Below are 26,887 nucleotides of genomic sequence, written 5' to 3'. Positions count from 1 at the left end.
ACAAAGATGTTGTGTCTGCTGAAAACTAAAAAATAAATATTAAAATTCTCTCTCTCTCTCTCTCTCTCTCTCTCTCTCTCTCTCTCTCTTTAAAAAAAGATATTATGTCCATCTGCAACTAAAAAAATATATAAAAAAAGAAAATTATAAAAAGTTCTCTCTCTCTGTCTCTCTCTCTCTCTCTCTCTCTCTCTCTCTCTGTCTCTCTCTCTCTTAAAAAAAAAAAAAAGACACGGTCTCACTAAGTTGCTTAGGGCCTTGCTAACTTGGTAAGGCTGTCCTTGAACTCCTGAGGCACTGGGATTACAGGCATGTACCAACATGCCAGGCTGAGAAAATAAATTTCTGTTGTTCAAAGCACCCAGACTGTGGCCCCTTGCTATGGAAGCCTTAGCTGAGTACTATAATCCAGAGGAAAGTTAAGAATGGCTAAAGCATGACATCTCAAGGAATCTTCCTGCCTTGGCTGGATGTAGCTAATTCTATAGTGTGTACCACCAGGTCTTCTCAGGACTCTTTTATGTACTTGAAAATGATTGAGAAGCAGGCACTGAGGCCCATGACTGTAATCCCAGCCACTCAGGAGGCTGAGGCAAGAGGATTGCAAGTTTGAGACTAGCCTCAGCAATTTAGCAGGACCCTGGCTTGATATAAAAAATAGAAAGGGCTAAAGGGCTGGAGATGTGGCTCAGTGGTAGAGCACTTGACTTGCATGGAGGTGGTACTAGGTTCCATCCCCAGTGCTGAAAAAAAAATAGAAAAAAAATATGGGTGGGAAGGGAGAGAGGGAGAATGAGTCAGGAATTCCATAGAGCTTTTGTTTCTGTAGTTTAGATCCATGGGTATTTACCATATTGGTAAGTAAAACTGAGAAAAATTGTATTGTAAAGATCTTTATTAATTCTTTCAAAATAACACTTATAAACCTATAATATTTTAACATAAGTAGTACATGTCATAAAAATATGCATAGTTTTTTTAAAAAAGGTAGTATTAAGAAAAGTGGTATTATTTTCATTCTTGCAAGTCTTTTTTACCATTCTCAACTTGCTTCTACATTCAGTTCATCATGATATCATGTCATGTAGCCTCTGGACCATTGTATACTCATGAAAGAATGAGAGTGAAAAAGCAAATACTATTTTGGTATTAATATGAAAATTGGTTTGACTTTATGATGTACTACATGGGTCCCTGAGGCCCCCAAGGATTCTCAAACTCAACTCTTAAGAATTACTTCATTAGAAGTGCTGGGGGGCTGGGATGTGGCTCAAGCGGTAGCGTGCTTGCCTGGCATGCGTGCGGCCCAGGTTTGATCCTCAGCACCACATACAAAGATGTTGTGTCCGCCGATAACTAAAAAATAAATATTAAAATTCTTTAAAAAAAAAAAAAAGAAGTGCTGGGGTTGTGGCTCAGTGGTAGAGCACTCGCCTCATATGTGCAAGGCCCTGGGTTTGATCCTCAGCACCACATAAAAATAAATAAATAAATAAAATAAAGTTATTGTGTACAACTACAAAAAAATTAAAAATAAAATAAAGAATTACTTCACTAGAGTGCTAACAATGCACATAATGAACTTCTTAGAAGATAAAACTGAGATGATTTGGTAATCAATGGATTTGATGGCATGTAGTAAGGAAGAGGGAAATTTCATTGCTACTCATTGGTTTCTGGCTTGCACAACTGAGCATGATATGTAAGAAGAGGACCAGGTTTAGCAGGTGATAGAAAAAGATCAGGAGTTTGGAGATGTATTATACTCTGAGACATACAAATAGAGATCTTAAGTATGGAGCTGAACGTATAGCTAAGGAATGGAAATTCAAATTTGATTGTTTATGGGGGAATAGAAGAAATCACATAATGAGAGCATAGAAATGAGAAGAAAACAGAATCTAGGACCAATCTTTGAAAAAAATCCAACAATTTATTGTCTAACAGAGGATGAGATGCAGAGTTTCAGAGGATGAGCAGGCAGAGAATTAGGGGAAAAACCAGAACAATGTGATGTTGAATATAAAAGTAGAGTTTGGGAGCCAAGGAAGGGAATGTTAGTCAGCTTTTTGTTGCTGTGACCAAAACACCTGACATAAACAACTTAAAGGAGGAAAGGTTTATTTTATTTTGTCTCAAGTTTACAGAAGTTCAGTCTATGATTGGACCAGTTCCATTGCTTTGTGCCTGGGGTGAAACAGAACATGATAGTGAAGAAAAGCTGTGCAGTTCATGGCAGGAGAGAGAGAGAGAGAGAGAAAGGGGGGGGGAGAGAGAGAGAGAGGGAGAAAGGGGGTAACAGAGGCGGGGGGGGGGGGGGGGAGCAGAAACAGAGAGAAAGAAAGAGGTCAGGGAAAAGATATAGTTGCCAAGAGTATACTCCCAGTGAACTATATCCTCCAACCATGCCCCGCTTGTCTATGTTTCTATCTCCTCCCAGTAGACCATTCAGATTATTCACTCATCAAATGGATTAATTCACTAATGAGCTTGGAGCCCTCATGATCCAATCACTTCCCCAAAGCCCCACATTACTGGACATTGCTGCCCTGAGGACCAAGTATTCCACACATGAACTTTTGGATGACATTCCAAGTCCAAATCATAACAAAGTGTTTCTAGGAGAAAGTAAACAAGAGCATCAAAGGCCAAGTAAAAGAGCAAAAAATATCTTTTTGATTTGATAACATGGATATCATTGTTGACAAAAGAAAACTATTTAGAAGGAAATCATAAGTATAAAAGCCAGAATGGAGTGGTGAGAATTGAATGAGAACTCATGAAATGGAAGTAGTCAATATAGATAACTATTTTTTCTTTGATTAATTTTTTTAAAAATGTTTTTGTAGTTGTGTATGGACAACATACCTTTATTTTGTTTATTTTTAGGCCCTTTTAAGGATCAAATCCAGTGCCTCACACATGCTAGGCAAGCACTCTGCCACTGAGCTACAGCCCCAGCCCAATAGTTGATTAATCTTTTTTTGTGTGTGTGTGTATGGTGCTGGGGATTGAACCCAGGACCTTGTGCATGTGAGACAAGCATTCTACCAACCCCAGCCCTGGATTGATCTTTAATGACATAAGTACAAAAAGTTTATATCCTCTTGTAACGGTGTTCCACTTTACCTTTTGAATATAGACTTAGGTGCTCTGAGGCCAGTGTTAAAAGGGAAATGTTTTTCTTTTCTTCTCTCTCCCCACCCCATAACCTGTGGGAGGAGAAAAACATTATTTTACTGTCCTAGACCTAGTTTTATCTGTATTTGAGCATACTTTTTCGCCTGCCTCAGGAACCAAGTAAGTCAGACTTGGGGGATGATGCCAGAAGATCTAAAGAATGGCTATCTCCCAAATTAACAAGTGAATCCCAATCCTCTGTTGGGGCACACTGGGAATGCAGCCTTTGAACAACTTTTTTAAAAGCCCTTTGTTCTCCCTTAAGGGGAGAACCACAGCCTCTGGGTCTGGAGTCCCAGGTGCTTCTCCTTTGTTAGTACAGCAATAAACCTTCTTTATCCTTTTTCTCAAAAACAAGTCCTCATTATTAAACTGGCATGGCAATTGGGGACAAGAACCAACCTTTTAATAACACTCTTTAAAATTTTTTTTAAACATTACAAAGAAGACTAAAATCCTCTTTTGACCACTTCTGTCAACCTGGTCTTCTCCCTCATCTTCCAGAGATATTTCTTGATACTTGTTTGGTGGGTGTACCTCGCATATTAATACCATATATAGTATAATTTTACATATATGTATACAAATATGAAGGCACAGGCCCAGCATGTTGGCACAAGCCAACATCCTAGCTACTTGGGAGACTGATCACAAGTTTGACATCAGTCTCAGCAACTTAGCGAGACACTGTCTCAAAATAAAAATAAAAAGGGCTGAGGATGTGAAGCTAGGGATATAACTTAATTGGTAGAGTGCTTGTCTCACATGCATTAAGGCCCTGGGTTCATTCCCCAGCACCACAAAAAGGGGGGGGGGTGCTGAGGATGTAGCTCAGTGGTAAATCACCCCTGTGTTTTAGTAAGCTTTTTCATTGCTGCAACCAGAAGACCTGACGAGAACAATTTTTTTTTAATATTTATTTTTTAGTTATAGTTGAATAAAATACCTTTATTTATTTATTTTTATGTGGTGCTGAGGATCCAACCCAGGGCCTCGCATGTGCTAGGCAAGCCCTCTACCACTGAGCCACAACCCCAGTCCCGGACAACAACAATTATAAGGAGGAAAAGTTTATTTGGGGGCTCAGGGTTTCAGAGGTCTCAATCCATAGAGGTCCAATTCTATTATTTGAGACCCAAGGTGAAGCAGAACATTATGGTGAAAGCATGTGGCAGAGGGAAGGGGCTCAAGACATCACATCAGGAAGCAGCAGAGAGAGATGAGAGACTATATATATATATATATATATATATATAGAGAGAGAGAGAGAGAGAGAGAGAGAGAGAGAGAGACTATATATATATGTGTATATATATCAAGGATTAATTCACTGATTGGGTGATTAAGACCTTATAATACAATTATTTTGAAAAACCAGCCTCTATCTCAGAGCAAAGCCTATCCAAGGAAGGGACATGGCCTTTGTCCTTGGAAAAACCCACAGAGCACTCCTAGGCACATTCCCACCCTGCTAAGTTGTTTGTCTACAAATAACAGGAGAGATCTGCTGCGCCAGGTGTCCCTGACTCAGTCAGGCTAGGTGGGGATCCATAGCAGCCCCCTAGCAGCCACCAATTAGCATGAGACAGGGAAATACCTGGGATGCCAGATGACCCTCCCAGTAGTTTATGGTGGTTGATAACAAGTTGGGAAACCATGTAGTTCAGCACGTACACCCCTCTTGGCTTGAACCAATCAGTTCAAATGAATACCCCTTTTGTATTGACCAATCACCTCTACCCAACTTGTTCCCGCCAGTGAATGTGCTAATCATGTTTTAGAGTTGTTATTTGATTTTCCCACGGTGTGTGATGATTTGCTAAAAAGAGGCTATGATGTATGTGAAGTCCCTGCCCTCTCCAAAGAATGTATAAAAATGCTGCAAACCATGGGTTGGGGCCTCTCAGCGTCACCAGTTGCTGTGTGTGCGTGGAGGACCGAGCTAGCTCGCAATAAACACCTCTTTGCTGCTTCCATCCATCTTGGGTCTCTGGTGGTCTTTGGGGGTCCCAAATTCGAGCATAACAATTTCACCTCTAAACCTTGCATTTTCTCACAATTAGCTTTTGGGGAACACCTCATATGAGCCATAACACTCCACCCTTGGCTCCCAAAAGCTCATGTCCATTTCACAATACAAAATACATTTAGTCATAAGACAAGAGTCCCCATAGTCTTATTGTTACTTAAAGTTTGGTCCTTGTCCCTGATACCAATCCAATAACAAGGACACAGTTTTAAGAAAGAAGATATTTTGTTTTTGTTTTTTTTTGGTACCAGGGATTTAACTCAGGGGCACTCGACCACTGAGCCACATCCCCAACCATATTTTGAATTTTATTTAGAGACAGTCTCACTTAGTTGCTAAGCACCTTGCCATTGTTGAGGCTGGCTTTGAACTCTGATCCACCTGATTCAGCCTCCCTAGCCACTGGGATTACAGACATGCATTACAGGCATGTGTGGGGAAAAAGAAGTTTTATTGCTTTACTAGCAAAGGAGAAACACAGGAGACTCCTGTCTTAGAGGCTGTAATTCTGCTCATCAGGGAAAACAGAGGGTTTTTATTTTAAAGAAGATCTTGGCAGGTGGTTCCAAGGTACCCTGATGCTGAGTTAGGATTCACTTGTTAATTTGGGAGCTATGAATTTCCTAGATCCTCAGGACACTTCTCCTTCCAGTGGTGGGTGTTTTCAAGGATAATTAACTAAGGGAAGAAAAGATAACATTGGGGGCTGGGGATGTGGCTCGCCTGGCATGCATGCGACCGAGGTTTGATCCTCAGCACCACATACAAACAAAGATGTTGTGTCTGCCTAAAACTAAAAAATAAATATTAAAAAAAACTCTCTCTCTCTTAAAAAAAAAGAAAAAGAAAAGATAACATTGTCTCCCTAGTCTTGTTAGGTAGGGGGAGAGTGGAGAAAAAAAGAAAAGAAAAATGGCCTTTAAAAAATAAGCCTCATCTATTGAAGGGCATCTAGGTTGGTTCCACAGTTTAGCTATTGTGAATTGTGCTGCTATAAACATTGATGTGGCTGTGTCCCTGTAGTAGGCTGTTTTTAAATCCTTTGGGTTTAGATCTATGAGAGGGATAGATGAATGGATAAAAAAAAATGTGGCATATATACATAATGGAATATTACTCAGCAATAAAAGAGAAGAATACATGGATGGGGTTATAAAAGATAATGCTAAGTGAAGTTAACCATTTCCCCAAAACCAAATGCTGAATGTTTTCTTTGATATAAGGAGGCTAATTCATAGTGGGATAGGGAATGGGAGTGAGGGCATGGGAGGAATAGATGAACTCTAGATAGGGCAGAGGGATTGGAGGGGAAAGGAGGGGTCATGGGGTTATTAATGATGGTGGAATGTGATGATCATTATTATCCAAAGTACAGGTATGAAGACACAAATTGTTGTGAATATACTATGCATACAACCAGAGATATGAAAAATTTTGTGTATATGTGTAATAAGAATTGGAATGCATTCTACTGTCATATATAAATAAAAAATAATAATAAAATAAGCCTCAGCCAGGGGGGCCAGGCGTGGTGGTGCACGCCTGTAATCCCAGTGGCTTGGGAGTCTGAGGCAGGATGATCGTGAGTTCAAAGGAAGCCTCAGCAACTACAAGGTGCTAAGCAACTCAGTGAGACCGTGTTTCTAAATAAAACACAAAATAGGGCTGGGGACGTGGCTCAGTGGTTGAGTACCCCTGAGTTCAATCTCTGGTACCCAAAAAAATAAAAATAAAAAAATAATCCTTGAACTGGGGATATAGCTCAGTTGGTACAGTGCTGGCCTCACATGCTCAAGGACCTGGGTTCAATCCCCAGCACCACTAAATAAATAAATAAGCCTAATAGCAATGAGGGTTATATTCAAAAGGTGAAGTATATAACTGTTACATTAACAGTTCCAGGATTGCTCAAAAGTCCAAGTCCAAAGTCTCCTGAGATCCAAGGCAAACCTTCATTGTGAGCCCCTATAAAAATCAAAAGCAAGTTACATGTATCCAACATATAAAGACACAGAGTAAACATTCCCATTTCACAAACAAGTCCTGTCGCTCCACATCTGACATCTGGAGCACATGGCATCCTGCTTGTGTAGCTCTGCATCAATGGCTTTGCTGGTTGCAGCCCACATGTCCTCTCTGCTCTATCCCTGAAGATTTCTTCAGTAGATGTTCCATGGTACTGGCATTTCTTAATCTTTGGGGGTCTCCACTGCAGCTTTGGCTTCCTCCTCACATATACATGTAGTGCCCTCACAGGGACAGCCTGCAGGGACTTTGACCCCAGGGCATTTTGCCTGGCCTCCCAGACCTTCCTTTGAAATCTTGGTGGAAGCTTCCATGACCCCCTAATTCCAGCATCCTGTAGTCCTGCAGAACCAGTGCCACCTGGTTGATGCCAAGATCTGCCACCATCTTGAGCAGTAACCAAGCCTCCAGGGACCCTGGCTGCAGCAGCCTCTGAGTAACTAGGCCACTGAGCATGGTGAAACAACTTCCTAGGCCCTCATGCACAAGCAGGATGCCTCACTAGTCTCCTTTCAAAGGAATTTTTACTTTTACACCCTTGAGCTTGAGATGGGTGTGGTCTTGCTAATTCCTGAGATGCCCTCAAGCCATTTTTCTTATTGTCTCTGGGCAAAGTCTTTGGCATTTCTTTAGTGGCTGTCATGTCTAACAACCACACATTCCTCAGCCTCAGTTTTACTCAGTTTTCAGGCCAAACTGCAAGATTCTCAAGTCTTTTTGCTTTGCTTTCTGCTCCTGATTATCAGGATGAACTTGGCTTAAAACCACCAGCAATATCTATGCCACCTACTGAAGGCTGTGCTGTCTTAAATTTCCTCCACCAGATTAATCAGTCCATCATTTTTAATTTCAGCCTCACACCAAGTTTCAGGACATGGGCAAAATGCAAACAACTTCTTAGCCAGAATGTAACTTGAATGGCTTCTAATCCAATTCCCAATGGAGTCCTCCTCCTCCTCTGAAACCTCATGAGCACAGATTTTACTATGCAACAGTCCTATCAGCATTCTGGTGTTCTGAGCTCCCATCAGAATCACCTATTAAGTTCCACTTACAACAATCTAAAGCTTTTCCAGCTTTCATCTCTAAACTTTCCAAAATTCCTCCCATAAATTCAAAAAAGCTCCCAAAACTTCTGAACCACATGGTCAGATTAGTCACAGCAACGCCCCCATTTCTCAGTACCAATTTCTGTTTTAGTCAGCTTTTTTTGTTGCTGTGACCAAAAGACCTGACAAGAACAATTAGAGGAGGAAAAGTTAATTGGGGACTCAGTTTTAGAGATCTCAGTCCAAAGACAGCCGGCTCCATTCCTCAGAGATTGAGGTGAGACTGAACATCATGGCAGAAGAGCATGACAAAGGGCTGGGGATGTAGCTCAGTGGTTAAGTGGCCCTGAGTTCAGTCCCCAGTAACAACAACAACAAAAAGGACAGGGTTTCAATAATTTGGCAAGGCTGGCCTTGAACTTGGTCCTTTAAATGGCCTGATCCAGCTGAGCTGGTGTCACATGCCTATAATCCCAGTGGTTCTAGAGACTGAGGCAGGAGGATCACAGGTTCAACGCCAGACTCAGCAATTTAGTGAGGCCCTAAGCAACTTAGTGAGACCCTGTCTCAAAATAAAAAGGGTTGGGGTTGTGCCTCAGTGGTAGAGCATTCCTGGGTTCATCCTCCAGTACCTAAATAAATAAATACAATTTCTTAAAAATAAAATGAGCTGAGGATATAGTTCAGTGGTAGATTGCCCCTGGGTTCAATTGCCAATACAGCAAGAAAAAAACAATATTCCTTGCTTGTTCTAATAAGTAGGCTATCTTCTGGACAGTGGCTACATAAAGTGGTTTGGAAAGTGTCCTAATCTTTAATCACATACAATTCTTCCCTCCCTTTCCTCCTTGTTGCTTCACACAAGATAACAACAGACTATTCAAGAACTGGAGGCAGGACTTTTTCTACCATTAGGACAGCAGGCATACCTACAGGACCTTTCATATGCCCTTAGTTTAAAATGCAAGCCTGACAGAGCAGCTGAAATTTACTCATCTGAGTGATCCCTAGTTTGATGACTGAAAAGTTATTTATTTATTCATTCGTTTACTTATTTTACAGTGCTGGGAATTGAACCCAGAGTCTCATGCATGTGAGGCAAGTGCTCTACCACGGAGTTACATCCCCAGTTCTTTTATCAATTTTTGAGACAGATCTCACTAGGTTGCCTAGGATAGCCTTGAACTTGCCATCATCTTGCCTCAGCCTCCTGAGTAGCTAGGATTAAAGGTATGTGCCACCATGCCTGGCTGTTAGATTATTTCTTAAATTTAACTGGTTTAAGCTTTTATATCTGTGAAGTTTTTTTGCTTTAGGAAAAAATGTGAGCCCCTTCTAGGTGAGTTGGAATTAAAGCAAGGCCACCAGTTATCATTAAATACTTATCATTCTGCTCCCATCTCATGCTAAATGAAATGGGGGATAAAAGCTTGCAATTCAATTCAGCCAACATTTATCACTGGTTATATTCCATGGTTACCTTGTGGTGAAGTAATATTGCTTAACTCGGTCTATCATCACTGAGATAGTATCTGGAGAGAAACAATGAGCCAAACAAAACATTATAGTATAAAGAAAACCTAACTACATACATTTAATGACAATCCCAAGGAGTGAATAGAAAGAGGCAAAGTGACCCACATGTGGTGGCACATGCCTGTAATCCCAGCAACTCAGGAGGCTGAGGCAGGAAGATCACAAGTTCAAAGCCAGCCTTAGCAACTTATCGAAGCTCTAAGTAACTCAGTGAGACCCTGTCTCTAAATAAAATATAAAAAGGGCTGGGGATGTGGCTCAGTGGTTAAGCGCCCCTGGGTTTAATCCCTGGTTTAAAAAAAATGAAATAAAAAAATTATATATATATATATATTATATATTATATTATATATATTAAATTATATATAAAAAAATTAAAAAAGGAAAAATCTAAAAGATCCATTAGAAGGAAAGATGAGATTCAGAGATAACTTTTGGGCAGTCTGAGACCTGCTTATCTATCTGACTGTCCATTCACCAAAGTTCCTTACACTCAGCACGCCCATGTCTCTCTCCTCTCTTGGATTACAGCAGCAATACCTTCCTATTTTGCTTCCTGTTTCTTGTTTCTCTCTTAGTAATCTTATTAAGGTGAAATCTGATTACCTTGCTCCACCTCTTAAAATGGTTCCTGTTTCTACTGCATTCTGGAAAACCCTCTGCCTCCTCTGTCTTCCATTCTATGCTATAGCCATACTGATCCCCTTGTACAATTCCCTCCAACCCCCTCCCTCTCTCTTTTGGCACTTACAAAGGCTGCTGTTGTGGCCCCTCCACTCCATCCAGAGTACACTCTATTCTTTTTTAATATTTATTTATTTTTTAGTTATTGACAGACACAACATCCTTGTTTGTATGTGGTGCTGAGGATCGAACCCGGGCCGCACGCATGCCAGGCAAGCGCGCTACCGCTTGAGCCATATCCACAGCCCTAGAGTACACTCTCTTCTTACCTCACATTGCTGGCTACTAACTTGCACAGCCAGAGAGATCTGCTCCACAGGGCTGCACATTTCCTTCTTGTTTTGTTTTTCAGTGCTGGGAATGGAATCCAGGGCAAGTGCTCTACCACTGAGCTACAGCTACAGCCTTTACATTTCCTTCTAGAAACCCAGGGAGACAGGGTCATCTATAGAGGAACCTGCCCTGTTCTGCTCTAGACTAGGGGAGACCTGGCTTAGCCTAGGAGCCTGAGGTGTATCCTGTAGTCCTTCAGTCTGGCTCTGAGACAGAGAAGGAAAGTGCCTGCTTCCCCAGGGTAGGCGATTTCTCTTGGCTTCCCCTGGAGGTACAGGCTCTGCTTGTTGGGTCTGGTATTTCAATAATTTTTGCCAACCTGACCAATTCCCAACTATTCTGAGTCAATAATTTACATAACTCATTTTAAAGGCAGACATAACTTTTGCTTTACATGTTACTATTTGGCTGGGGGGAAAAAAGAAACAAGAACAAATATTCTTGTCCTATTGATCATTATTCCCTCCATTAATGTTAATGATTTAGAGCTACTTGCAAAGTTCCTTGGGGGCTTTTATTCATGACCTGAAAATTATTTACTGCAATCTTCCTGGTATATATCATAATTTACTATGTGTAGGTCAATGTTAACTATGAAGAAGAAAAGTGACCACTGACCATAAATTCCACTACACACCCCAAGATAAATAATAACATTTTAACCTGGCATGGTGGCATATACAGGTAATCCCAAGGACTCAGGAGGCTGAGGCAGGACTGCAAGTTTGAGGGCAGTCTCAGCAATATAGTGAAACCCTATCTCAAAATAAAAAATAAAAAGGGTTGGGGGTGTATTTCAGTGGTTAAGTGACCTTAGATTCAATCCTCAGTACCGAAATAAATAAATAAGTAAATAAATAACATTTTAGCATATTTTTCCTTCCAGTTATTTTTCCCTCCATATACATTGTGTGTGTGTGTGTGTGTGCTGGGGATCAGACCCAGGAATCCACACGATAGGCAAGTACTCTATCACTGAGCAACATACCCAGCCCCACCTTTTATTTGTATTACTGGAGATTGAACCCAGTGGTGCTCTACTACTGAGCTATAACCTCAGCTTTTTAATTTTTTTAAATATTTATTTTTTAGTTTTAGGTGGACACAATATCTTTATTTTATTTGTATGTGGTGCTGGGGACCGAACCCAGTGCCTCATGCATGGTAGGCGAGCACTCTACCTCTGAGCCACAGCTCCAACCCTAATTTTTTTTTTTTTAATTTTGAGACAAGGCTGGCTTTGAACTTGCCATCCATCTCAGTCTCCCTAGTAGCTGGGATTACAGGTCTGCACTGTATTTTAGTAGCTTATAATGTGTGATCTGGGGCCTTCATTTTATACTGTACTTTCTTCTTTGGTGGTTTTGTCCATTCTGTTGGCTTTTATTACTGTCTTTAAGGTGTCAATTTAGCACAGATGTGTATTCCAAGCCTCAGATTTCTCTAACCCCATTCCTCAAACTTGCTCTTCTGAAACAATTTTGGTAAATGACTATCACCATTTGCTATACTAGTACCAGCTATTTACAGTCATCCATAATGATTCCCCCTGTTGCTGCAATTCCTTCCCAGTTGTACCCTATTTGCTTAGTCCGTTCAGGCTGCTGTAACAAAATACCATAAACTGGGCAGGTTGTAAACAACAGAAACTTATTTCTTATAGTTCTGGAGGCTGGGAAGCCCAAAATCCAATCACCAGCAGATTTGGTGTCTGGTCAGGGTCCACCACCACCAGTTTCCTTGTTCGTAGATGGTACCTTCTCAATCTGTCCTCATATAGTGGAATGGGACACTTATTTTTTTATTAGTGTATAATAATTATATAGGATGATGGGCTTCATTGGCGTGTGTGTGTGTGTGTGTATGTAATTTGATTAATTTTACTTCCCAATAGTTCCCCACCCTCTCATATTCCCTCTCCCCCAACCCTTTTGCCTACTTTAATGATCTCCCTTATACTTTCATTTTTTTCAAACTTGTGGTACTGAAAATTGATCCCAGGGGTGTTCTACCTCTGGGCTACATCCCCCAGTCGATTTTTTTTCCCCAGTCCATTTTTATTTTTTGAGACTAGGTCTCACCTGAAATTTGCCATTCTCCTGCCTCTGCCTCGTGAGTGTTGGGATTAGAGATGCTGTGCTTCCCTTCTACATTCATGGAATCCCTTATTTCCCCTTCTAGTTTCCACATATGAGAGTGAGAACATATGATATTTCCCCCGAGTCTGACTTATTTCCACTAGAAATTATGGTCTCTAGTTCCATCTGGAGTAGGACACTTTTATAAAGACCCTCAAGACTTTAATCACCTCCCCCAAGGTCCCACCTCTTAATACTATCACCTTGGGGCTTAGCATTTCAACAAAGGAATTTGGGACACAAATATTCATACCATATTACCTTCTAGTTCATTAGCAAATCCTGTCCATGCTACTTGCCATAGACATCCAGCAACTATTCCTTTCTCTCCATGTCCACTGCCATCACCTTAATTCAAGCCACCATCCTCTCTCATCTTCTCCCACAGTTCTATTAGTGTCCCTGCTTCCACACTTACCCAGCTATTATAATTTAGTGGAGTCACAGGTCCTGCCCACCTTAGTTCCCTTATATTATTCATGTCCCTTGAATTCCCATCACCTTGGTCCTCTTTCTGCCCCTTGACACATGCCTAGCTCTTTCCTTCTCTTTAGTGTTCTTTTCCGGAAAGGTTTTTCCCTCAGCCTTTCCCAAGGTTTCTTCTCTACCTTCAGCTCTGACCTCCAAAGTCACCTCTTCAGAAAGACCTTCTCTGATGTCTTAATTTAATTTGGTCTCCCTAATGTTGCTCACTGAAGTATCTAGTTTCCTTCCTCCCTGGCACTAATCACAATATGGAATTATTCTGTTTGTTGTTGCATTTTAGAGAAATTTAATTTAGAAAATCGCTTTTTTATCCCCCCTCTCCAGTAGCATGGGGAGAATCTTTGAATCAGTTAAATTTTAATTTCAGATAGGCAAAAAATATTTTTGTACATATTTTGAACATATACAAAAGAAGTGCTCCTTATCTGACTGTTCAAACTTAATTGGGTGTCCTGTACTTAATATATGTGGAAGCCTTACCATAACAGGAGTGCCTGGTTTATGTCTTACTTGTTATGGGTTGTATCCTCCTGGCCTAGGCCAGCGCTTGCCATTTAGTTAGGTGTTCAGTAATTGCTATATATGAATAAACTATCTGCATGCCGTTCGCTAGGTTTTTTATTCTCAATTGACATTCATTTATAAGAATTTCTCCCATTCACGAAAGATTCTTGTTCAGGATAATTTTGGCAAATATATTGTATTACCTAAACTTCTTTGTTTCCCATTTCTGCAAATTGCCATAAGAGTATCTGCCTTTATCGTCTTGTTTTTAGAATTAAAAAGAGTTAACGCAAAAGTATAAGTGAAAGTTTTTAACCGTGTCCGGTCCACTAGAATGCTCAACAAAATTTACCTTTTTATTAAATGAAGTCTGTGCACCATTTTAGCAGAAAGCAAAAACGCGCCTTTGAGAATGGGTGGGGGTAGGGAAAACGGTTAGAATCGGGCGCCGGCCAGAAGACCTAGGGCCTGGGGAAAGGGGAGGAGCGAAGAGTGAATGACATGGAATACAGCCAATGAAGACACTGAGAACTACTCCCCCTCCCTTCGCGCTTCAAATTCTAAGCTTCGTTTCCATCCGGGTTCTTCAGCCTCGTTCCCGGGTAGTATAAAGTTTGCTGTCTCCTTTGTTCGCCCTCGTTGCGCAGTAGTCCTAGCGGCTTCTCTGTTCCGTTCCTGGGTCCAGCAGCTGTCACTCGTGTTGAGCTGCTTGAAAGGCCCACTCGGCGAGCTCGTAGGAGCTTGAGACCGTCGCCACCCCTCCGGTACGTGTCTCCTTTCCTTGGTTCGTTATTTCGTACGTTCTTGCCTTGTTAGAACTTGGGATTATCTCCCTGGAGATGAGGGTGGCGGGCGCCATTTTAAGACACCCAAAGGTGCCGACCTATTTAAATAAAGCAGGGGGGGTCGGTCAAAGGAAAACACATTAGGGGGTTCGTTTCCTTGTATGTCTCTCTTGAAAGTTTGGCCGTTGCCTGCTGGGGCGGGGGCGGGGGCTGAGGCGGAGGTCGGCGTTTTGTAGCTTGAGCGGGACGCGGAGCCACCGCGCCACCGCGGTACCTGCATTGGGATGGCGCTGACGCTAACGATGGCATGTGGACTTCCATGCGGCCTCCTTGTTAATTGGCAGCCCTGGAGAGGAAGCCCTTGGAATTTTCCCAGCCAGTATTGATGGTAAAAGTTAGTTTCCTGACCAGTGTCAGTTGCTCTGGGCTGAATCCAAGTGTCGCCATTTTGTCGTTTCCACGCGGTTTTTAATGACTAGTCTTAATTGGGTTCCGTCGCAATTGTAGCGTGTTGAGTGTTACAGTGTGCGCTTCTGTGTGCTGTTATTTAATATGAAATGATGTTGACACTTTGCCTTTTTTTCCCCCCTTAGGCAGTAACCTTTTTGGCGGGTGGGGGCTGGTGGAGATGAGGCGGAACTTGGCGCAAACTTAAAAGATATCTGCTTAGATTTAGTAACATACTAATGAGAGAACGGGTAGCCCTTGAATGAGGGTTTGGTGTTGAAGTCTTGCCGTCTGGTTAGTGACCTTGAACTAGCCATTAGTCTTAAAATCCATCACTGGGAGAGGGGTGTGATTGAATCTGTAAAAGGCATCAGACCTAGGATTAAAACTAAAATTGGCTTTTTCAAATGTTAAGTACCTGTTAACTCGTTAAAAACAGCCAAGGAAGATTAGGGTGAAAGTGAACTTTGTGTCGGCCCTTTCAACTACTTTAATGTAGAATTGCACTATTACCACTTAGTTTAAATTGGCTTCCTACTGTGTTGGAAGCTTATCGTTGTCTTTAGTTATTAAAGAATAAAGGTTTTAGTAAAACAATCCAAACCACATTTAAAGGTGTCCCATAAACTTGGGGAACTTCTTCTGGGAGGTAATACTATTCTTTTTCAGCAGACTCACCAGGGGGGAAAAATGGTTGAAGCAGATCGTCCAGGAAAGCTCTTCATTGGTGGGCTTAATACGGAAACAAATGAGAAAGCCCTTGAAGCAGTATTTGGCAAATATGGACGAATAGTGGAAGGTGAGTTATATGAATGTACATGCTGGGATATTATAATTAAAAGATAAGCTGTGATGAATTTGATTACATTGATCATCTGACATGATGTTGTATTTTTGTCCTCTAAGAAGTTCTGAGCTTTCTCCTCAAGTAGATAGATAGTTTCATTGTTTGATTCGAATTAGTGACACTTTTTCTTAAACTTTGTTAAAGTGCTCTTGATGAAAGATCGTGAAACCAACAAATCAAGAGGATTTGCCTTTGTCACCTTTGAAAGTCCAGCAGATGCTAAGGATGCAGCCAGAGACATGAATGGAAAGGTGAGATTGCACAATGAATACCATGTATCCTAGTGCATAATATAGCATGTGCAATCCCAACTCTGGTTCATGGAAGCTCTTGAATTATTTTGGTTTTGAATATATACCTCTCCAAGATCTTCTCACCATAGCCAATTTGTAGTACTCTTTTGAAGTATATCATGAGGTGTTTTTTTTGGTGCTAGGCATGCCAAACAAGTGCTCTACCACTGAGCGACATGCTCAACTGAAGCATATTATGAAATTCCAGGGTCAAATGTTGTAGACAAAGTTATAGATTGTACCCTTTCTTCCCCCTTGGATTGGACTTATGCATGCTAGTCAAGTGCTCCACCTTGAGTTACATCCCCAACCATGGATTGTGCTCTTAAGTGTTTCTCAGTTCAGAGTAGCATGTAATGTTACAGATAAGCATTGTATTTTATCTTGGGATCCCTAAACCATAGCTTGATGGCTTGGCCTTTAGCATTGTTTATTACTTTTGCTTTTGCTTTTTTTTTTTTTTTTTTAGGTGGGGGGTACTGGGGATTGAACCCAGGGGGTGCTTTACCACTGAGCCATATCCCCAGTTCTTTGTATATTTTATTTTGAGACAGGGTCTCACTAAGTTGCTTAGGGCCTCCGTAAATTGCTGAGGCTGGCTTTGAACTCAATCCTCTTGCCTCAGCCTCCTGAGCTGCTAGGATTACAGACATGTGACACGATTCCTGGTTCCTTTTTATTTTTTGATACAAGGTCTCACCAAGTTGCTGAGGCTGGCCTCAGCTTGCTATCCTGCTTCAGCTTCCTGAGTTAACCTGGAGTTGCTGGGATTATAGGCATGTGCCATTGTACCCAATCTGGTTATTAGTTTTGAAAATGAGCTGATATACCTACCTAGCATTGCTTTAAATTTTACCAAGTGCACTGAGTTTACTTTATGCTTTGTATTCTCAGTGACTGGGTAGACATTTTAAGTAAGTGGAAAAGTCATTCTTAGAATTACTACTTCTAGGATTTTACTTAGACTAATTGATGAACAAAATTAACTGTATTTTGGTGTCAATAGTATATAGTGGACCTGTAAGTTCTTTTAAAATTATGATACAATTTAACCATTTTGATTTTTGTTTAAAGTCCTTAGATGGAAAAGCCATCAAGGTGGAACAAGCTACCAAACCATCATTTGAAAGTGGTAGACGTGGCCCACCTCCACCTCCAAGAAGCAGAGGCCCTCCCAGAGGTCTTAGAGGAGGAAGAGGAGGAAGTGGAGGAACTAGGGGACCTCCCTCTCGTGGAGGGCACATGGGTAATAATTTAGGTGGATCTTTGGCTTGGTGTATTAAGAACTGCAAATCCACGACAGTGTATACTTTAAGCCCTCGTTGAAAGGCTCTCGCCTTTGAAATTAAGAAAGAATATATGCTTACCTCTTGAAGTGATAATGACTCGAGGAAAACATGGAAGGTGTCCTAAGTTAAATGAATGTTGATTTAAATGATAGATCACATTATTTCTTACCTTATTACTTAATGTGTAAGAAAAGTACTTAAAAAATCTTTTTCAAGATTCAGTTTGATACATTGAGCATATGAAAGCAAAACAATGTGTGTTCTTTGAAATAACTTTAGACTACCCTTCATTTTCCTTATTTTCCCAGTCTACATGACTTCATGCTTGATATTATGCAATTGAAAATATAAGTTAGACCCCTCAAAGAGAAAAGATAAAGAGAAGGTAGTATCATCAAATCATAGAATTCTTTGTTTTGTTTTGTTTTTTAAATTCTTGTGTTAACATATTTTTTTCTCCTTTCTAATGTAGATGATGGTGGTTATTCCATGCATTTTAACATGAGTTCTTCCAGGGGACCTCTTCCAGTAAAAAGAGGACCACCACCAAGAAGTGGGGGTCCTCCTCCTAAAAGATCAGCTCCTTCAGGACCAGTTCGCAGCAGCAGTGGAATGGGAGGAAGAGGTAAATGTTGCATGCATGAGAATCTGTGCTATCACCATAGCACTAAGAATTAAGAAGTAACTCTTAAAAATGACCCTTAAGACTTGTTCAGGAATTTCAGGTGATCTAGTAACATGAAGCTAATGAGTACTCAAAAGATGTGAATAACATTTCTTGATCTGTGTACGTATTATGTTTAAGTCACTACTTTTCATTGTCTGAATATAATAAGTTCACATTTTATTTAACTTTTACCAGGCTACATTTAAAAAAATTATTATTTTTCCTTAAGCTCCTGTATCACGTGGAAGAGATAGTTATGGAGGCCCACCTCGAAGGGAACCCCTGCCCTCTCGTAGAGATGTTTATTTGTCCCCAAGAGATGATGGATATTCTACTAAAGACAGGTAACACAAAAAAATGCAGTTTTTTCATTAATTAAGGTTAAAGGAGAGCTCATCAAAAGCATAGACCAAATTACTTTTGTTTCTATAGCTATTCAAGCAGAGATTACCCAAGTTCTCGTGACACAAGAGATTATGCACCACCTCCAAGAGATTATACTTACCGTGATTATGGTCATTCCAGTTCACGTGATGACTATCCATCAAGAGGCTATAGGTAAGTGAGTGCTTCCGTGGCTCAAGTATAATATTTTATTGTAAAAGTTGGTGCTCTGGGACTTAAAGGTTTTTCTCTTTAATTTAGTGATAGAGATGGATATGGTCGTGATCGTGATTATTCAGATCATCCAAGTGGAGGTTCCTACAGAGATTCATATGAGAGTTATGGTAAGATACTGTTAAGAGTCTTGAGTTTCAGCAGCTTGAGTTTTTAGGTTCATGAGCCAGTTTAATAGGCTGCGTGGTGCTTGCTTTTAAAGGGACGTTTGCTTGCTTTTTTAAAGGGTTAACTATCAGCTGGGCTTTTCCTAGTTTTGTGAGGGGCTTTTGTTCTTTCCTAAGTTTTTTTTTTCTTTTGAGGCTGTTCGCTTGCTTTGGAGGGGATTTTGCTTGCTTAAATTGGCAGCCTTATGTGTTTTCCCCCAACAGTGAAAATACAATTTAAAAATTTTATTAACAAGATCAAATGTTTACCATTGCAATATGAAGGAAACTCTACAGTTCAAAATTGCAACTTATCACTGGAAAGTGGCTGAGTGTCTACTATAAAATAACAAGCTGGAATATCCTCTTGAAATACACACCGTCTTCAGTCTTTTCAAACAAACATTAAAATCAATCCATTTCCGTATCTCAGCAGATGAGCAAATCCTTGTTATGGCCAGCAATGGTAGAGTTTAAAACCTCCCAGTTGAGAAAGTAAACTTTTAATACAAGAATTCTGTAAATTCAGATTTAAATGTTGTATATATACAATTTATAGTGTTGCCATATTACCTGACCATTGACCCTGCAGGTAACTCACGTAGTGCTCCACCTACACGAGGGCCCCCGCCATCTTATGGTGGAAGCAGTCGCTATGATGATTACAGCAGCTCACGTGACGGATATGGTGGAAGTCGAGACAGTTACTCAAGCAGCCGAAGTGATCTCTACTCAAGTGGTCGTGATCGGGTTGGCAGACAAGAACGAGGGCTTCCCCCTTCTATGGAAAGGGGGTACCCTCCTCCACGTGATTCCTACAGCAGTTCAAGCCGCGGAGCACCAAGAGGTGGTGGCCGTGGAGGAAGCCGATCTGATAGAGGGGGAGGCAGAAGCAGATACTAGAAACAAACAAAACTTTGGACCAAAATTCCCCGTTCAAAGAAACAAACAAAAAGTGGAAACCATTCTGTCATAACTACCCAAGGACTACTAAAAGGAAAAATTGTGTTACCTTTTTTAAATTTCCTGTTAAGTTCCCCTTCATAATTTTTTATGTTCTTGTGAGGGAAAAAAAGTAAAACATGTTTAATTTCATTTGATTTTGAGTTGCTTTCAACAAGCAAATGTTAAGTGTGTAAGACTTGTTGTACTAGTGTTGTAATTTTCCAAGTTAAAGTGTCCCTGAAGGCCACTTCCTATCCAGTTTTACCCAGTAAATGAGGCAAGCAATTCTAAGATCTTCCACAAACATCTAGCCATCTAGATGTCCATTGATCTCCACTGAGAGATGAATCGTTCTCCCTATACAAAAAAGCTAGCTAATAGGGGGTGGTTGGGGTATGCTACTCTTAGGATTTCAGGGTGTCTTCCAACTGAAATCTCAATGTTCTCAGTATACAAAACCTGAGATCAGATATCTATGTAAGGAAAGTACTATTCACCCAGTAAATCCCCCTTCCCCCCAAAAAAAAACCAAATGGATAATGCTGGCCATATTTTGCCTTTCTGACATTTCCTTGGGAATCCGCAAGAACCTCCCTTTCCCCCTCCCCCAATAAGACCATTTAAGTGTGTGTTAAACAACTACAGAATACTAAATAAAAAGTTTGGCCAAAACCAACCATGAAGCTGCAAACGATGCTTGCTCTTACTGTTTCAAATTTTTGCAACTCTGTAGTGTCTCACTTTTAAAGGAACAGCTTGATTGCAAAGGAGAAAATAGATAAGCAATGAAGTTATCTCCAACTTCCTAAAGGCTTATGACTTCTAAAAAGTGAATCTATCAGCATTCCACATCAGATTTAAAGCACCAAATGCCTGTGAAACAGCAAAGATGGTAAGCAAAGCAAACTAGTTTTTCCGTCTAAGTCGAAATTGAACACTTACCTTCCTCATAGTACAGTGAAACATACTGTACCTCATGGCAATGGAAATGTGCCTTCTAGATTAAAAAAAAAAAACCTTTTGGAAAAGCAAATGTTCAATAGCATATTAGAAGTCCTCCAAATTCAACACTTGGATTTTTTTTTTTTTAAAGCATGTGTGACACTTAAAGGCCTTAATACAGCTGTTTACCAGTACCAATCTGGGGCTTGGGAGGGGGTATTTTTTAAAGTATTTTTGATGAAGACCTTTAAACATGCTTCATATGTTTTTAACATTTTTTTTTTCAAATTAGTCTTAGTCAATATAAGAAATGGCTTAGGTTTGGGGTCCCCTCTCTTGCCCCTGTAAGCCATTGCAAACTTGACCTTTAGTTGGATGCCTGACTTGTTTTTAGTTCTATGAAACTACACTGTATGGAGAAAATCTATTGCAAGTGGTCTTTAAAAAGCAAAACCTGAGGCAGCATGACCCAGGTCCAGCCATGAAGTTGAAAAAGATGCTCTTGAATATAGTAAACTTGAAGACCTCCAACTAAAAATCCTTATACGCACTTATTCCTTCAAATAAATGTTTTGTCCGTTCAACTTATGGATTTAACGTGGCAGTGCACCATTGGAACAGAATGAGAATCCATAAGCCATGCAACTTAACCATTTAAGCCATTCCAGTCCATCCCAAGCCAGTGAATCTTCCACTACTTAAGAGAACTAGTAGAACATGAAATACATTAATCTGGAAGTCTGAACTTGCCTTTCTGGAAAGAGGGCAGTTATAGGCAAGTTTTAAAGTTTCCTTAAGAGAGATAACTAGTTTTCATCTGTTTAATTTTTGCAGGTTGAGGACTTATGGTCATTGTGGTCATGGAGTGCTGATTTATTCACAATAGATAAAGCTGGCAGCAGGAGAAATCAAATGCTAAGGTAAGTTTTGAAAGCACTGGCCTTTCAAGGTTTAAATAGTATTTGTAGCTTTGCCACTGTCAAGCTGTGGTGTTGGCAAGTTTTTTTTTTTTTTTTTTCCTGATCCACACTTCATCTGCAAAAGGGGATAATATACAACTCTTGGAAATTAGGTTAGATTATTTAACGTGTGTTATCTGGCACATCCATTTTTTTTAAAGAGAGAATTTTAATATTTATTTTTTAGTTTTTGGCGGACACAACATCTTTGTTTGTATGTGGTGCTGAGGATCGAACCTGGGCCGCACGCATGCCAGGCAAGCGCGCTACTGCTTGAGCCACATCCCCAGCCCTGGCACATCAATTTTGAATGTAGAGGGAGGTTATATAGGTATATTTCCAGTAATAATACTATTAGTCATGCAATATTCTTGGCTGTTTAAAACCAATTGCAAATATCTTTTCATATTGCAAGAGTTCTCTTGACAGGATCTGTGTATGTGAGCAGACTTTACATGAAGTTTGGGCTTCAGTGAATTTTCTCAGTGCTTGCTTATTTGTATAGCTATAATACAAATTGACTAAATGGAGAGTTATTGATATCAATTATAAGAAAAAGTATGTATTTAGGAATGGTGGGGGGTGTTGGGGTACTATGCAGTATAAAACAAATGCTTTACCTTGTAACTTGATCCCATGCTTTTTTACAGAGTTGTTGAAGCAGAAGAATGCTGATTGTCGATCAGTCACAGCAGTCGCATAAGCAGTGCTCATCAGAATTGGTTTGGTGCAGGCAGTAGATTTTTGTCTTCAAGGGTTCTTGTGGATCTGAGGAAGGCATTAGTGTTGGTTAACACTCTTAACTAGGGAGTGGTAGTTACTTAAAATTGACCAAATGGAGAAAGGGAAATAAAGAAATTGGCAAGTGGAGGTACTCAGGAAGTTCTTGTGGCTATTTATGTAGAGTATAGCTTTGGCTTTCATTTTGTTCAGCTGAAGCAACTCTGCAATTTAGAATTAAGTATCACTGACCATTTCAGAAAGTTGAGTTAGGGGCTGAGGATGTAGCTCAGTGGTAGAGCACCTGCCTAGCATGCCTGAAGGCCCTGGGTTCATCCCTAACACTGCAAAAAAAAAAGTTGAATTGTGATAGGCATTAAGTGGTAACTTGTAACTCTCTTTCAAGTAATATCTTGATTTTTTTTTTTTTTTTTTCAGCAAATGAAACTTATTCTGGCATTAGCTTATCAGGAATGAGGGTTCAGTTTTACAGCAAAACTAAAGCAAGGAGTAACATGGGGAAAATGAAAGTAACAACTGGAAACATTGCTAGAATGGTGGAAAGCACACTTGAAACTGGAAACAAATTGGTCACTTGGTTATTGTATCATTTTATAAGCTTACTTTACCCACAGCTCCCATTCTTGGAAACAAATCATGGTAAAACCAGTTTATTGCTTTGGAGACTAGAGCCAATAGTTTAAGTATTAATGTTCTCAAAACAGAGTTGTTGCATTAGAGGAAGCAGCTCAACTTCTGAGAATTTTTGCATAGTATAATACTATCACATTTAACAACTGTGATTCAGGAAAATAAATTTTAACCCTCATTGGTCACATTCCTAAGTCATAGACCATGAGGATACTGACCAATTAAGTAGTTGCACTTGAATAGCTATCTTAGCTCAAGTCTTCCATAATCTAATTACTTGAGTTGGTGCTTCTGTGAGGACTTTTTTGGCTCTTGAGATTTTATTTAGATTTCTTGAAGACAGTGTAGAATAGACTAATTGTAGTATGAATACTAAATTCAGAGTAAGGAGTATGCTTAAATTACCAGATACTTTTTTAACAGATAACTTAAAGACCCAGAAGGCTTAGTTTTTCCATTAGTAAAAGAGTTGGTCTTGATTCATTTTACTTTATATTGGTTGTAAAAGAAACGGAATGATAAAATGTTTTCCTTGTTTGACTGGTAGTTGAATATAGAACTTAGGTATTATAGATCATTTTCACTTTTTGGAATGTTTTGTATTGAGACAATAAAACTTAAACGTGCATCTTTTTTGTGGCAATGGGTTCTTTTTTCCTTTTTTTTAAAACCTTTTTGAAATTAGAAATTATTTAGGCTTTGAAGTGTTTTTCTTTAAAAAGAAAAAGTCCCGCTTCACTCACATTAGTTTTGATATACTTCTGGCACTTGATATATTGAGTCACTGATTTGGCCAGCTTCTGCAACTAGGTAGCTGTCTTTATTGGGGAGTGAACTTAGGTGTACATCAAGGTAATTAATACAATGAGGCAATTCAGATGATTTCATTTAATTTTCGCCCCCTAAATTTAGTGGGAGCAATCGTACCTAAGAATTGGAGACTAACATATTAATAATTATTTCTTTTACCTCTGATTTGCTTTTAAATATCAAGAGGAAAAGGTTGTAGCAATGAATCCAAAGCACTTTAGACCAAAGTCTGTCTTAGTAATGCTGTTGACCCATATGTGCTTTACCACTGAGCTGCATCTTTAGTTTTTGTTTTATTGTCTAGCCTGACCTTGAACGTGTGATCCTGCCTGGGCCTCCCAAGTCAGATTATCAATGTGCACCATCATACCCAGCTTATTAAATATACATTTGGCTAATGGATGTTGGCACCTAAATGGTGACATTTGTGTTATGAAGCTAAGTTGAATGACAGCCCCAAGTAAATTATCATGGGGTTTATGCCAGTTTCAGAAAAAAAGCCTATCCATTCTATCAATTCTTTAGAAAGCTTAATAACCAATTCAGTATTTATGAATTTCAGGATAAAATTTAACTCATGTCCCATCATTCCCTTTATGGACCACCTAAAGATCTTAAATTGACCAACAAATATACCACTTAGAGTGACTTTGAAATACTTTTTAATAAGAGTTTTTTTTTTTTTAATGTACTGGAGGTTTAACCTAGGAATTTGCTCATACTAGGCAATAGTTCTATTTTGAGAAAATAGGTGAACAATTAGTGATTATATAATTAATGTTAATTAGTTCAAGATTATTTCCAACCTATTTTAATGCTTGCTTTGAAATATTTTCAAACTTAAGAAAATACTGAGTGTATTGTTGTGAGGAAAATGCATATGCTCTTATAAAGGTGGAAACCATTGCCATTCCAGAAAGTTAACCTTCTGGCCCTTCTCAGATAATTCCTGCCTTCATCCTTAAAAGATGCTATTTTTTTCCCCTCTAATATCTACACATTGGTCTTATCTCTTAGAACATTAAATAAATGCAATTAATCATGGGACACCTTGTAAAGCTTTCTGGAGAGGATATCAGTAGTTTTTATTGATAAGAATGAGAACTTAAAATTATTTATTTATGATAAAAACCTGGGCTTTTTCTAGTTTAGGGACTATTAGGAATATAAAGTTGCTATGAATTTTTCAGTACTGGAATTTGAACCCAGGGGCATTTGACTATTGAGCTACATCCTTAGCCCTTTTATATCTTGAGAGGCAGTGTTCCCTAAATTGCCCAGTATGTGCTTGAACTCTTCCTGAGTATCTGGGATTACAGGCAGGTATTACCTTGGCTGGCAATACTTATTTTTTGAATTAATGAGGATTGAACCAAGGGATGCTTTACCACTGAGCCCACAACCCCAGCCCTTTAAATTTTTTGTTGTTTTGAGATGGCCTTGTGAAATTGGGGCCTCACTAAATTGCTGAGGGTGACCTCAAACTTGTGATCCTCCTTTCTTGGCCTCCTGAGTGACTGGGATTATAGGCACCCAGCCTGGCTACGTTTTAAAAATATAATACACATTTATTATTAAACATACATAAATTATCAAAATAATTATGGCAAAATACACAGATCTCAAGTGTGCAGTTGGATCAGTCTTGAATAAAATTTCTCATTTAGATTAAAATACAAAATATCCCTTAATTCCCAGAAAGTTACTGTGTCCCTTCCCAGTTAGTAGTAATACTTCCCAACCCCAGGGAAGCAACACTGACCTGGTTTTATTATAGGATAATCTTGCATATTTTAATTTAACATTTTTGGTCTAGCTGCTTTGAGCATATTTTTGAGATTTGTTTATGTGGTTGCACGTATCTGTAGATTTTTGTTTTCTGTTTTTGCTGTGCTGGGTTTGAATCCAGTCCTTGTGCATACTAGGCAGATGCCCTACTACTGGGCTATCCCCCCAGCAGTTCATTTTTCATTGTTGAGTAAAATTTCAGTGTATGAAATATACATCTATTCTATTGATGGATATATGGACTGTTTGGTTTTCTTGGATATTAATAGTGCTGTGACTTCTTGTATGTCTTGGATGTATATTTTCATTTCTTTTGAATAAATATTTATTCAAGTTAAAGTGATGGGGTGATAGAATAGACAGTAATATTTAATTTTAAGAAACTGCAAAATGGTTTCCTAGTGGTTGTACATTTTATGCCCTCAGCAGTTTATGAGAATTTTGTTTGTTCAACAATAACCTTTCTCCAACATTTGCTGTGATGCTGAACACTTTTTTAAAAATAAACTTTTGGGATAATTTTTTAAATTTTCAGAAAAGTTGTAAAGATAGTGTTTCTGTATATGTTTCACCCAGTTTCCCCTGATTTTATTTTTTAACCCCCAATTTTAATATGTTATGTGACTGCTATATTTGTCAAAACTAAGAGTGTAACATTGGTACATTACTGTTAACCCTACTTTTTGATTCCATGTTTTCTATTGTTCTCTTTCTGTTTCAGGATCCAGCCCATTATCTCACATTGCATTTTATCCTGGGCAATACCTCATACTATTAAGCCATTTGTATATCTTTCATAAAGTGTCAGTGTTTTGTCCATTTTAAAAGTTGGATTGTGGATTGCCTGTTTTTTTAAATGTAGAATTTTTTTGCATATTCTGGATTATAAATTGTCAGATACATGTGTTGTGAATATCTCCTGGTTTGTCTTGCCTGTTCTCATTTTTTCTTGCATAAATGAAATCTTATAAAAAAAAATTAGTGGTTCCTGTTTCCTGTGACCTATCAAGGCTGTC

General features: G+C 39.4%; 1 protein-coding gene and 1 non-coding gene across 2 annotated transcripts; both read left to right on the top strand.

The window, feature by feature from the left end:
- Nucleotides 1-14,574: 14,574 nt before the first annotated feature.
- On the top strand, nucleotides 14,575-20,677 carry Rbmx (RNA binding motif protein X-linked). Its single transcript, XM_027940161.2, has 9 exons — nucleotides 14,575-14,728; nucleotides 15,869-15,995; nucleotides 16,188-16,294; nucleotides 17,411-17,582; nucleotides 18,098-18,250; nucleotides 18,522-18,636; nucleotides 18,725-18,850; nucleotides 18,938-19,020; nucleotides 19,649-20,677. Exons 2-9 carry the CDS (start codon nucleotides 15,887-15,889, stop codon nucleotides 19,957-19,959), a joined length of 1,176 nt encoding a protein of 391 aa, XP_027795962.1. The 5' UTR covers nucleotides 14,575-14,728; nucleotides 15,869-15,886; the 3' UTR covers nucleotides 19,960-20,677.
- LOC114096668 (small nucleolar RNA SNORD61) lies at nucleotides 16,043-16,115 on the top strand. The gene has a single exon (XR_003583472.1). It is a non-coding gene; the product is annotated as a small nucleolar RNA SNORD61 (small nucleolar RNA).
- Nucleotides 20,678-26,887: the final 6,210 nt, after the last annotated feature.

Source organism: Marmota flaviventris, chromosome X (genome assembly GCF_047511675.1).
Source record: "Marmota flaviventris isolate mMarFla1 chromosome X, mMarFla1.hap1, whole genome shotgun sequence".
NCBI classification, from domain to species: Eukaryota; Metazoa; Chordata; class Mammalia; order Rodentia; family Sciuridae; genus Marmota; species Marmota flaviventris.
The sequence above is the reverse complement of the archived record's forward strand: the minus strand, read 5'-3'. Positions and strand labels throughout refer to the sequence as shown.

Bases quoted from the DNA above. Each gene is read 5' to 3' on its own strand.
- Rbmx (XM_027940161.2), top strand. From the start codon at position 15,887: ATGGTTGAAGCAGATCGTCCAGGAAAGCTCTTCATTGGTGGGCTTAAT. The intron at 16,295-17,410 runs GTGAGATTGCAC...TTTTGTTTAAAG, and splicing joins CCAGAGACATGAATGGAAAG to TCCTTAGATGGAAAAGCCAT. The intron at 19,021-19,648 runs GTAAGATACTGT...TTGACCCTGCAG, and splicing joins AGATTCATATGAGAGTTATG to GTAACTCACGTAGTGCTCCA.